Source organism: Lepeophtheirus salmonis, chromosome 3 (assembly GCF_016086655.4).
Source record: "Lepeophtheirus salmonis chromosome 3, UVic_Lsal_1.4, whole genome shotgun sequence".
Taxonomy (NCBI): domain Eukaryota; kingdom Metazoa; phylum Arthropoda; class Copepoda; order Siphonostomatoida; family Caligidae; genus Lepeophtheirus; species Lepeophtheirus salmonis.
In genome coordinates, this window is record NC_052133.2 from 43,124,547 (window position 1) to 43,137,079 (window position 12,533).

The window sequence follows — 12,533 nt, forward strand, 5'->3', positions numbered from 1 at the left end:
TTCAAATTTTTCCTTTCATTTTTGTCGGTCGAGATTGAGAGGGGATAAAAATTAATCATGCACCCTCCGTGAATTCAAAAGGTGAATTTTCCATACGTCACAAGGGAAAATGATAAAAAGATGTAATTAGAGATACTTCGAAACGTACCACTCGTCAGGTTTTTTTTTTTTTTATCCAACTAAATTTCGGCAAAAATTGATCAATTGTTCGTCGTTTAGTTTAAAAATAAGAAAAATTAACGTTAGAAATAAATTCACAAATGAGTGCCTGAAAGGAAAAAGTGATAACGGGTCAATAGTTAATTGGCTAACTATTTAAGTATAAATAGATGTAGGGTCTTTTATTTTTATCTTTCTGGAGATGTGTTTTTAAGGAAGCAATAAAGATTTATATGTTGAACACATTTGTATTTGACAGCATATATATTATCAAAAATTAAAGTCAGTAAAACATGTTAGATTGATATGAGGGAATTCAAGTCCTTTTTAGATCCATCCATCATACCATGGATACAAATTTCACGATTAGACTTATTGAATGGTAAATCCTTTCTCGTATCTTCTTTGGGATCAGTTTGATTAAAGTCCATCGTCAAAGACTTATTTCTAAAATTATATTCGGAGTACTTTAATCTATCTGGATTTTGAACAACAATTCCCATCAGTTCTAAAGATGTTTGAAGTAATTTCTCCTCTGAAATTAGTTTTGATCCAGAAACATATTTCAAATAATCTACTTGGCTTAATTCGGTCCAAGGCATAAATTCAGTTCCTTTCCTTAAATTCATTTCTAAATCATCTATATCAATATGAGAGTACTTTTCGTCACGACAGTCTTTGATCCATTCCAGTCGTATTTGAATTGGAATTTCTGAACCACTTTTATTATGAATCTCACAACAAGCTAGACGGTCCAACTGATACAACACCCTACGAAAAGTTTACAATTAAAACTTAATTTAATTTAATGAGGAACCCATGGAATACATACCATCGAAGTAAATTATTAAGAATAATAAGAGGTTCACAGCTACCAGGTTTTCGTCGATTCAGAATCTCTTCAATTCCAGTTCTTTCAATCCAAACAAAGTTTGGATGCTCAAAAAGCCGTGCTCCTAAATTTTCTATCATCTAAGATAATTTAAAGTGATCAGCTACGCATAAACAATTAAATACTATGAAATGATTTAGGGTTATGCAGGAGAAGGTCATATCCAATAATGTACATAGTTTTGGATCTGTCCCACGACTGATTCACTAATCAGTATCCCCTCCCCACTTTGCAGCCTTTTTTATGCTCCGATCTTTTTTTCCATTCTACGGTTTCAAGGACAGATTACTTGGTCCTTCAGTCCTGGCTATGGTTTTAATATCTTCCCTCCAAACAAGGGTGGAAGAATATCAAAACAAAGTGAATAATGAATGATAGCTAAAAAGGTATAATGACACTTGAGTTTTATCTAGCCACTCACCTCCTACTTTAACCTTTAGGTATCTTGTTTCTTTGAAAGAGGTTGTGATAAAAATTCTCCAACTGAAATGGTATAGTAAGGAATTACATCATTTCAGCTGTTGTAGTTACCATCAAAGACAGATAAGGACTGAACCTTGGATTGAAGATTTTAAAAGGACCGGACTGATAGAAATGCAGTCGTTTTAGTTTTTTTAGACCAATCCAACACTAGTTATACCCGGCTCAGTTTCAACGGAACTATCGAATCCGGTGTAAGATGTTGTCCACACCATTTCATTTGTTACTATTATTCAATGGCCATAGCATTAGGTCAAGATTTATGAGTCTAAGTGGAAGCGTGCTCACAATTTTAAGTGATTGAAAAAAATTTCCCCCTTTGCTCATTAAAATTTACACGAAAATGTCCTTATAAAAAAAGGTCACCTTATTATTTTTAAGAAAACATAAAAGAGCCGTAATTGTGTAAGAGCGAGAGTACGTTTGTGATTTCTTGAACAGCACTAAGAGGCATGTAAAAAGTACATACGCTCGTAGGAGGTTTTTAAAATTGTGAACACAATCTATAATAATAAAGTACGTATATTAAGCGTACCGATTGCAAACGTGTAGGGTTGGGCAAAAATCGCCGAAAATGTGCTTACATAATTTGAGATAACAAAATTTTGTCCGAATATTTGAAGCTACAATTAAAAAAAAGTTTCAATGTTTTTATTTATTTAAAAAACCAGTTCTAATTTATCATAAACCTGAGCTTCCATATCTAATAAAGCTCCCAGACCGATAAATCCTTAGTTATAGTATCTTAGTCCCTCGGTCATAGAGATGAGAATACTCTCCCTTGCAAAGAGTTGCCCAAAGTCGATTGATTACCTTCATCACTTTATCCTTAATATATTCCGGGCTCATTTCATTAAACGTCATGGAATAATTCAAGTCCCAGAACACTGTTTCTTCACACATTGTCTCATCTATCGTCTAAAAATAACAGAAAAAAACTACAGTGTCTATTTACATGTTATAATGTACATACATATATCTGTTTCTAAGGAAGTTGCAATGTTCGAAAAAATATATATATAATATGCAAAATGAGAATAAATGTCAAGTTTTTTTGCAATTTTCTTTTCCAACTATTTGATGATTATACATTTATATGAATACATTTAGTGTATAGAACGCTTTCACTGACGTCACAGTCATAGATCATTAACAACGAGCAACTTTTTTTTTCATTTTTATTCCTATGACCTCAACTTTTGTGTTGTGTCAGTTCTCATTTATTCGGTCCAGTCCAGTCTAAGAACCGGTCCTATCAGTACTTGGGACCGGTCTTACGAATTGTCAGTTCTAGAACTGATTTAAAAAAGAGGAAATGAAGTTGAGAGACTTCATCAACTATCACACTATATAAGTTTTAGGACTGACATGCTGGACTAAATTGCACCGGACCGAGACTAAAATGGGCGGGACTGAAGTATTCAATCCTAAATAAGGATCAATACAACACTTCTCAGTTTCACTATTTTTGGGCTCAAAAACTTCATGGAAGCAATTGCAAGTATCTAAGCCATGAAAACAAGTACAAAATTCTAGCATATTACTTGCTAGTGTTGTAAACGTATTGCATCATCAAAAAGGGCTAAAGCCACGGGGTTTTTGAAAAATTACAAATACAGGGTGCTGGGGTTCAACATGACTTTTTATACTATGCGTGGCACTTAGGCTGTAGAAGTAGTAGCGGAATGGGCCTGGTTTAATTCAAGACGCAAGATTCAAAGTATGAATCTGAAAGTTAATATATTATTTTTAAGAACTGTTTCACTCTTAAGATTTATGAAACTTTTGATTTTAATTTGGTTGATGATCTCAGTCTGCTTAAGTGTCCCTGGATGTAATCAGCTCATCTGGGATATATAAAGAGGAAAATAAAGTTTCTATCGAATATCAAAGAGAAATGGATTAATGACTTCGGAAAAGTTACAAGCCAATAGGTTCATCCTTCAAATACCAAGACCCTCCTCTGTGGAATTCCTTAAATTGAGTAATAGAGCAGATCTGTCTGCACATTCAAAAATGTTATATATTATATATATAGTAATTATATTTGTAATAAACAATATCCTTTGAAAATTAATTATTCTAAATTCAGAAGACAATCTTTATTGGTTCCTGCGGTGTACAGTAAAATGATCGTTTTAAAAAAGATATGGATAAAATTGTTTGGGTAATATCGTTGCATGGTCATTATAAGACAAACTTGTTGGGGGTAATACCATCATAAAGTTATTTTATTGCAAGTAACATGATTTTGAATAATTTCATTTCAAGACAATATTATCGTGTTTAACTTCATTACAATTATATTATATTGGGAAAAACAAACTATGAAACAATAAAAAAAATCCACCTGCAGCCGCTTTTCTGATAATCAAGGACCCTTTATAATAACCCGAAATACAGCCCGCTCATGGGTCGTGCAGGTTAACTTGTGGTCCCTAAGGTAAGTAAATTCTTCTGCCGGGGCTCAAAAAAAAATTAAACAGTTTTTTTAAATTTGGCCTTGGAGGCCAGAAGGTCACCAAGACAACCCATAGGGCAAGGTGTATGATGGTATATCAGAAGGATCCTTGATGCTGAGAGAAGTGTCGGGGAAAAAATTTAATCTGCCTTGTGGCCCAGTAGTTCATTGACTAATATTTAATAGTTTGCCTATTAATTCATTTACTCCATATGTTGGACCATTGAGATTTGAGTTCAATGAGTTTATCATCAATAGCTGACAATAATACATCAAAAATGTTAATGTCCTGAATAATGGCATAATGTGAAAACGCTCATTAAAATGTATCTGTGAAATGAAGTAATGATTGAAAGAATAATTAAATTATAATTATGTAATCAAACCTACATCTGATGTAATCTGTGCTAAATGATCCATTTCCAAGGCTACACTTGCATGCCAGAGCCTCCAGAGTAAATTACGACTATATCCATTCTCAAAGTCACTTTTACAGAACCTATTTAATTAAAAAGTAGTTAAAATAAATTATATATATATAACATGGTTTGAGATTCGACCCTGGTTTCACTGCCAAAATTGGACAATATCAAGTATCGAATTCTTATAAGTAATACATTTTTTCGAAACCAAAATTTGTATGTAAACTTCAAATCTAAAGTGAGAAATACAAAATATACAATGTTTTTTTTTAGATATATTCATTTTGTAAAGGTATATCTAATCTGACAGAAATGAAAATAAAACTTCAGCATTTTTAAGTTCTACATGTGAATCAATTAGGCAAATACCTGTGTTTTTGAGAACCTGTAGTTATTATGTGACAAAATGGACTTTCATTTAGTCAATATCAAGTAGCTGCTGGTCATTCGATTACGCAATATCACGCGTTCTAAAATATTAATATTTTACTCCAAAATTGAGTTGCTGTTGCTTCGTAAAGAAAAAAAAATCAGAAGTATTGAGTAGTTTAACTCAAATGGACATCATTTTCATATGGAAGTATTTCATGGGCATAATCGATTGACTTTTCAAGAATATTGCTCATTCCGTATTTTTTTGTGGACTCTTGTAATGCGAAATTTGATTTAAATTTTAAATGCTTAAATCGTTCAAAAAAAAACTGAAATATTACAGCTAGTAGGAAAAAATTAAACTCATCAACCTAAAATATACTATTTCAGGTACAAACGATCAAATTTTGAAGTATATAGCTCTTAACGTGTTTATGTACCTCCATTTTAATGACGGACGGTATTTTTTTCACACATCAATAAAATTAGGGAATAGGCGTAATATATATATTTTTAATATTCCGGTACAAGAAACAGTATAAATTAGGTATCAATTTAAAGATTATTAAATTTCAAAAAAAAATATATGTAAATCAGCCCTGTAGTCCTGCCTTATCTGTTGATATGGTTTCCCAAATCCAGGAGTTTATCAAGAAGTGTAAATTTTCGATTCAGTTTATTACTAGATACATATTTTTTAAACGGCTTTTGCACAAAAGTTATGCAAAGGAACAACTAATTAAACAGTTTTATTTCAAAGTTCTGGTGATTATCTATCATTTGAATATAAATAATGGTTATTTAAATGTACTTTGTAGATTCCATAGATCAACAAAATTAGGATTTCTAAATTTTTGTAACGCAAAAATTGTTTACAAATTCAAATTTCTCGGCAAAACGACACAAAATACAGGATTGAAACATAAAAAGTCATAATCTACAGACATTTTTACGCTATAAAAGACTTATTAAAAAATTCTCAAATGTTTTATTTTCTACCCTAAATATTTTTTTCACACTTTTGCCATACATATATATCTGTGCTTCAAACTTCTTTAATGGAACGCATTAGTTCGGCCCAATAAAATTTCTAACAATCATTGACCGGTCTAGTATTTTCAGGCCTAAAGTTCAACACTAATATAAATGTATGTATATTGCACATACTAAGGTTTTTCATTTACCAGGAAATGATTGTTCTTAAATTTTGTGATCTTGAGAATTAACAGACACCCTTTAGTAAATAATCAATCATGTGAAATTTAGTATTTTTGTATACAGTATCCCATTAAGATGGAAAGTTTGAAATTTTTTCCGAATTTGAACACCTCTCAATTGAAATCATAATTTTTTTAAATAAAAAATGAAAGTATTATTCTAAACAACTTTTTTTTGTATTTATAAATTGACTATTAACAAAATTAAGTATTAACATTAAAAAAGTATGCCTGGAAAAAAAATTACAACAGACACTTTAATTTGTTGTCCGAATAAGATAAAGATTTTTAAAGCCTCCTTTATATCGAAATAATATTTTTTTTTTTAAATAAAAAATGAATCTACGAGTCTCAGTTATTACTTTGTTATTTTTCGAATATGTCGTAAAACATACAAAATATTTTTTAGACAAGTAAAAAATGTCGTTATACTATTTTAAAAATGTCCAACACGCCATTTTTGAACTTGCTCTTATAAATATAGTTACGAAAAATATATTCTTTCAAAGTATTTCAAAGCTAAAAAGTATAAAAATAAGGTTTATCTTATCCAATTATCATGCAGATCCTTAACAAAAACAAAAGTTCAAATAAATTACATATTCATGAAGATATTTATATTTTAAACTAGTTTAAATATAGATGTAAAAAATCTACACTTCAGTATTGATGCGTGGAAGAAAGAATATATATTAGGTTCGTCACATATTTTCACCTCTCAATCTTTTCATTTGATCAATGTCACTAATAGTGATCAGGTTGTTTTTTAGGGCCCAAGGTTCTCCCTTCATTAAGTAATATCAGTTAACGATGCATATACCACATCTTTTGCAAAGCACTTTATACCACGTGATTCTTAATGTAATTAGTCTTCAACATTTAAGTTAATGAATTGTATATAATTAAATGAGGTTTATATAATGAAAAAATTAAATTAAAGATTTTCCCGTACATATAAAATCCCAAGAAATCCCGGTACAACTGGATCCTGGAAAAGGAGAACTTTTCCATAAATTGTACATAGGTATATAAAATGGTCATGGCAATTTGCAAGTGTTGTACAATGCAATGCACTGCAATATATATAAGCAAAGCTTATAATTAAGTTTAATTGATATACTTTACGAGAAATAAAAGTAAAATCTATTTATTAGCTTGTTCCCCTAGTTACATCATATAACCTTAAATTAACTTAACTATATCATAATAAATGTTAATACGAAAAAATGATGTAATTTTATGTATATTAAAAAAATATATATGTTTCAAAAGAAGACATGCGGTGCGTTATCGTAAAAGCAATCTTAAACAAGAAAAATATTTTTTTTATTTCATATATACATTCAAGCTAACAACTCAGATATATTTCACTCAAATATAAGCTCTTTATTCAAAATTGTGTACTGGATTAAGATATCCAAGAGTTGTAACTATATTCTAGAAAGTTTATTTGATTTAAAAGACTTATATTGGCCTCTATAAGGCCCCTTTCAAATAAAATTTATTAATTTATCATTCTTTTATGGTGACGATCAATTTAGGCTTTTGTAATTGCAATTAGCAATGTTTCTAAAGGTATAAACAAAGTAATTTATTGATAGGAGTAGACGATAACTTGTCGAAGAATAGATATATATGTCATCCGCACTTAATTTTGTGTTGACGGGCCTCACATTTAACTACATGTAATTATAAAATAATCATCTTACTTGTCTTTATAAATATATTCTAATAGAGCCTCAGTTGCAATTGGAGGGATTCCATTCAATTCCAGCCTTTCAGAGTCATAGGTTTTTGTTCGAGTAAGAGTCACATTGAGTTTTGAATTCAAATTTAAAATGATATCCTTATTAGACTCGCAGAATTCCATTTCGTAGAGGATGTGATGAAGAACAGGGCTTGCAGAGCCAAGGAGGAATTTATGGCCCTGTAAAAACGTTACTTCTTGTTCATTTGTGTTCAGGAACTTTGATTATGGCACATGGGAATTGCTTTGTTTTTATATACACTATTAATTAGTTAATTCTTATATTAATAGAATTGGCTCATAAAATTAAGAAGGATATTATTTCTTAGACAAGAGACAGAAGAAACATACAAAAATCAATACTGACACACTTTCTCCCTCCAAAAATAATAGTCAATTTTATTTCTTATTTTTAATAACATTTCATGTTAAGGCTATCGAAGAAGTAAATACAATTTATATTACTCTATAAAGTAAGGGTCAAAACAAACAAATAATCTTACGTAGAAATCCTTCACGGTTGCTCCAAACCACCAGTTTTCATCCACGGAGAGAATCCCAATATCTGACATTTCTCCTCTTTCAAAACATTTCTCTGAACGATCTCTTACACTCTTTTGTTGTCGTTGCCAATGAGATTCATAATTTGGATAGCATGGCCAGTCCTCAATCAATGAGGAGTCATCCCCTGAAGGCCCACATTCATTCATAACGATGAATATATCATTCAAACGGGTATATACACCTAAAATGAAATGGGCATTCTTAATATAATGTAGTAATAGTATTATTCCGATACAAATATTTTTGAATCGGCTTCGGTAACAAAATTTGTTTAATTACTTCAACACTTTTTGAACAAAAGCTTGATAAAATGTTTTTAATATGATTGTGTACTCAGGAGGAGGGAGGCTGACTAGTACATAATTTTGAGGGTTTTTTTGCATTTTAAATTTTTGAGGTAGTTTAAAAATTAAATTTTTTTGAAGTAATTCTCTCCAAGTACCATTTACAATGACAATTTTTCATAGTACCTTTTTAAATGTGTCATTACTCCACTACCACTAAAAGGTATGTAACTAATTCATTTACATCTTTTAAAAATGTATTTGTTTGACGTCATCACATAGAAAATACAGGGATGTTCACGAGTCACTTTTACGAGTCCGAGTATTTAATCAAATTATTCAATCGGGTCTCAATCAAGTCTTTTGACTACGAGTCAGGCCTGATTCTTTGAATTATGAGTCAAAGTAGTGCTTGAGCCAGAAAATATGACTTAAGTAGAACTCGAGGCCTAGTCTCCAGATCTTGGAATATCTAATAATTTGGTAATAAGGTAGACCTGAGACCATTGTTGTGTCAGATCTAATTCATTCGGTCCCGCCCAGTCATAGAACCTGTCCTGTCAGTCCTTAGGAATCGGTCCTTAAGATCATTCGTCATTCGGTCTGGTTGTACTCGAACTGATTAAAAAAAGAAGAAATATAATGAGTGACATTTTAGGACTGATATGAAGGACTGAAATGAACTACATCGAGACTGAACTGGAGAGGACTCTAGTTTTTAATACTAAATAAAGAACGGCACAATAAGACTCGTATGTTTTACAAATTGTAAATAATATTGTACAAAATTTCGTCAGTACCTTTTGTCACAGTTTAAAAGGGTTAAATGATCTGAAGAATAGGTATGATACAAAGGGTATATATTTTATCAATGTACTTTTATTATTCCTTTTCCTATAGTCTGTGTTAGTTAAAATGAGATCAGATTTAAATTTAAACTGTTTAGCTAACTAAGTTTATCTTTTGTATGTTTTTGTCAATACTCTATAATTTTAAAAGTATTTTTTTCCTTCACATAACATTTATCATTAAATATGCTCTCATAAATATAACTGATCAATCATTCTCCCATTACCCTACACTATTTATTCAGACACTTAAAAGTACATCTGTATAATTCACAATTAGTTGAGTATAGGTAGGATATATTTACGTTCAAATGTCATAGGTTCTAGGTTCATTGAAAAAACAATCTTTAAAACGTTTATAACAAGCAATATACCTTGAGAAAGATCAAAAAGGAAAAATAACTTTACCAGTGTTAATTCTCCGAACATATCGAAAAAGTCGAGATCCCTCTCCCCTTACACTAAATATATACCGATTCTTCGCTTCACCTTTAAAAGGTTGTAATATACAATTTACCAAATTTGAGTATAGGTTCTCGGTCTAAAAATAAAAGGTTTCAACATTTAAGCTACGTAAATGTATTTTTTATTGTCGAACTCACGGTTTTTTTATGGAGTGGAGAGGAGGTGGGTTGAGTGACTATGGTCGATATATAAAAACTACTGTGAAATTATTGGAGGACTGAACCCCGTTGTACAAACAAGCATAGGTGGAGTTTGAAATGTATACTTAGGGAACCAATAATTACCTTCGCCAACAATGTTGAACGGAGGTTATGTTTTGGCCTCTTGCTTGTTAATCATCAGGATTACGGCAAAAGTTACGGATCGATTTTGATTAAACATAAATTACATATGGTCAGAGAAAGAGACCATTAAATTTTGAGAGGTCAAGGCAACAGAATACGTTAAAAATGTATAATCGATCATAACTTTGGAACAAATTGAGATCCTTAACTCAATTTGATTTTAGGCGTAGGTTTTGCGCACTAACGAGTGCCCATTCTAGGGAGCATTTGTACTGAAGAGGGAAGGGGCAAATCACTTATAGTGACAGACTAGGTTTATAACAAATTTATATTGATACAACCAAGGATCAGGGGAGCTCACCCTCTTGCAAACTCCTCTTGTGCCCCAAGTAATAACGGAACATGCATAATAAAAATAGGTTTCTATCTACTTTTGTGGCTGAACAGATCAACCTCCTACATTTAGAAAATAAAATGAGACACATAGGACAAAGTTCACTACACGCTCAAACTTTTCATAATAGCTTAAATATCTATTGTGTTGTATACATATATTTTATAACTTGTATTACATTTTTTAAACACTAATTCAGTCCTCAGTTTCAAATCAAGTCACAATTTCCTGAAGATTTTGCCATGTCGAGTCTCAAATAATTGAATAAAGGACTCAAATCGTACTCGGATTTGTATATATTATGGAGAAGAGAGCTTTATCTATCATAAGAAGAAATTCCTTGCCTTAATCCTCTTGTTCTCTTTTTGGCCTTATTGTAAAAATGGCAATAAATGAATAAACAATTAGAATAAAAATAAAACACAAAATTGCACTTTAATTAAATTGACATACCTGTGTGGCTATTGCTTTGATGATGGGAATTTTTGTATAATTTTACAACATTATATAAAATCTCACTTTAAAATGTTGTTTCAACGTAAAGGTCAGTTGTCAAAATGAATAACATTTTTATACGAATACATTCTTCAATTGGAAAGCAGTTTTCATAAGTGCTTATTTGAGAGTGTGTGACGTCAATGTATGTACCTACTTGGAAGTAACAAAGTTGTAAAGTCATTACTAGATAACTAAAGGTTTTGAAAACAAACAACTTTGTCCCAACAAAAAAATAATAGATAAAATAGACGGGTTTGACAACAAACAACTTTTTCCTATACAAAATTAGATCTTCTTAAAAATGGTTTTTGTTGGGGAAGGAACTTGTAATTCGAAGACACGGACAGACTTAGATTTTAGTGGAAAGTGAACACTGTTCATACTTTATGTTGAAATTTTTTTTTCACTTCAGGCCCTCAAAAATGAACAGGATAGAAAACCAACAACTTTTTCTCATCAAAAATTAGATCCCTTTATAGTTAGTTTTCGTTGGGAGATGAACATGTAATTCGAAGATATAATCAAACTTAGATATGAAGCCAAATGACCCCCGTTCATTCTTTACGTTCATTTTTGAGTATTTGAGCGGGGAAAAATCTATTAACAATATACATGTAGCCATTTTGTTCTTTGTTCATTTTTACTGATCTCCAAAGGGATTTTTTACGCCAGGATCATTGCTAAAACCATCTGGCGATACCGAGACTACATGATTAATTTTGGTGAAAATTTAAGTAGCTCAAGAATAGTTTTTAGTCAGGGATCGTTGCGGATATAATTACTATTTTAACTAAATAGACAACTTCCGATAATTTACATGGTGAGTTTTGCGAAAAAAATTGTATGAACGCATGAATTTGCTCAAGCCTGGACATGAACTTGTCAGTATTGGATGTAATAAAAATGAAATGTATAAAATAACTTATATTAAATATTAATGTGTTAACATAATATTATATTGAAATATCATTTTACAAATGTATTTGGTAAAATATATTAAGTACTTAGGTAGTTTTAACTTAATAAAACAATTTATCTCCAGTAAAGGCTATTAAACTTAATCCCAATCCAATACTTGCTACAAGAAAAGCACATTCTAGATGGTTCAAGGAAATGAGTGGACGCACATCTATGTTTACTTGTGGTCTTTCAACTCTTACTTTCCTCTCTTTTACATCACCAATGTTAAGATGTACTTGAGAAAACTCATAATTCCATTTTCTGTATTAATCCCATTTTGAGAAACAATTGTATTCTAAAATAATATCAACATTAAATTAATTACACATGTCAACAACAAATATACATTTTAAGCTCACTATTATTTTAGTGGATCGGGGACAGTTGCAACGGTCCTTTTTCTGGAACATACAAAAAGCTACATCTACAAAATTACATTACAGTTATAAACAGGATCGTTCAGGTAAATCTTGACGTTCTTTAACT

General features: G+C 30.9%; 1 protein-coding gene across 1 annotated transcript; it reads right to left on the bottom strand.

Annotated features, from left to right (window-relative positions):
- Window positions 1–393: 393 nt before the first annotated feature.
- LOC121115152 (uncharacterized) lies at window positions 394–11,147 on the bottom strand. The gene is made up of 7 exons (XM_040709334.1): window positions 11,043–11,147; window positions 8,254–8,495; window positions 7,713–7,930; window positions 4,383–4,491; window positions 2,345–2,449; window positions 992–1,131; window positions 394–930 (listed from the first exon to the last, which is right to left on the bottom strand). Exons 2-7 carry the CDS (start codon window positions 8,458–8,460, stop codon window positions 456–458), a joined length of 1,254 nt encoding a protein of 417 aa, XP_040565268.1. The 5' UTR covers window positions 8,461–8,495; window positions 11,043–11,147; the 3' UTR covers window positions 394–455.
- Window positions 11,148–12,533: the final 1,386 nt, after the last annotated feature.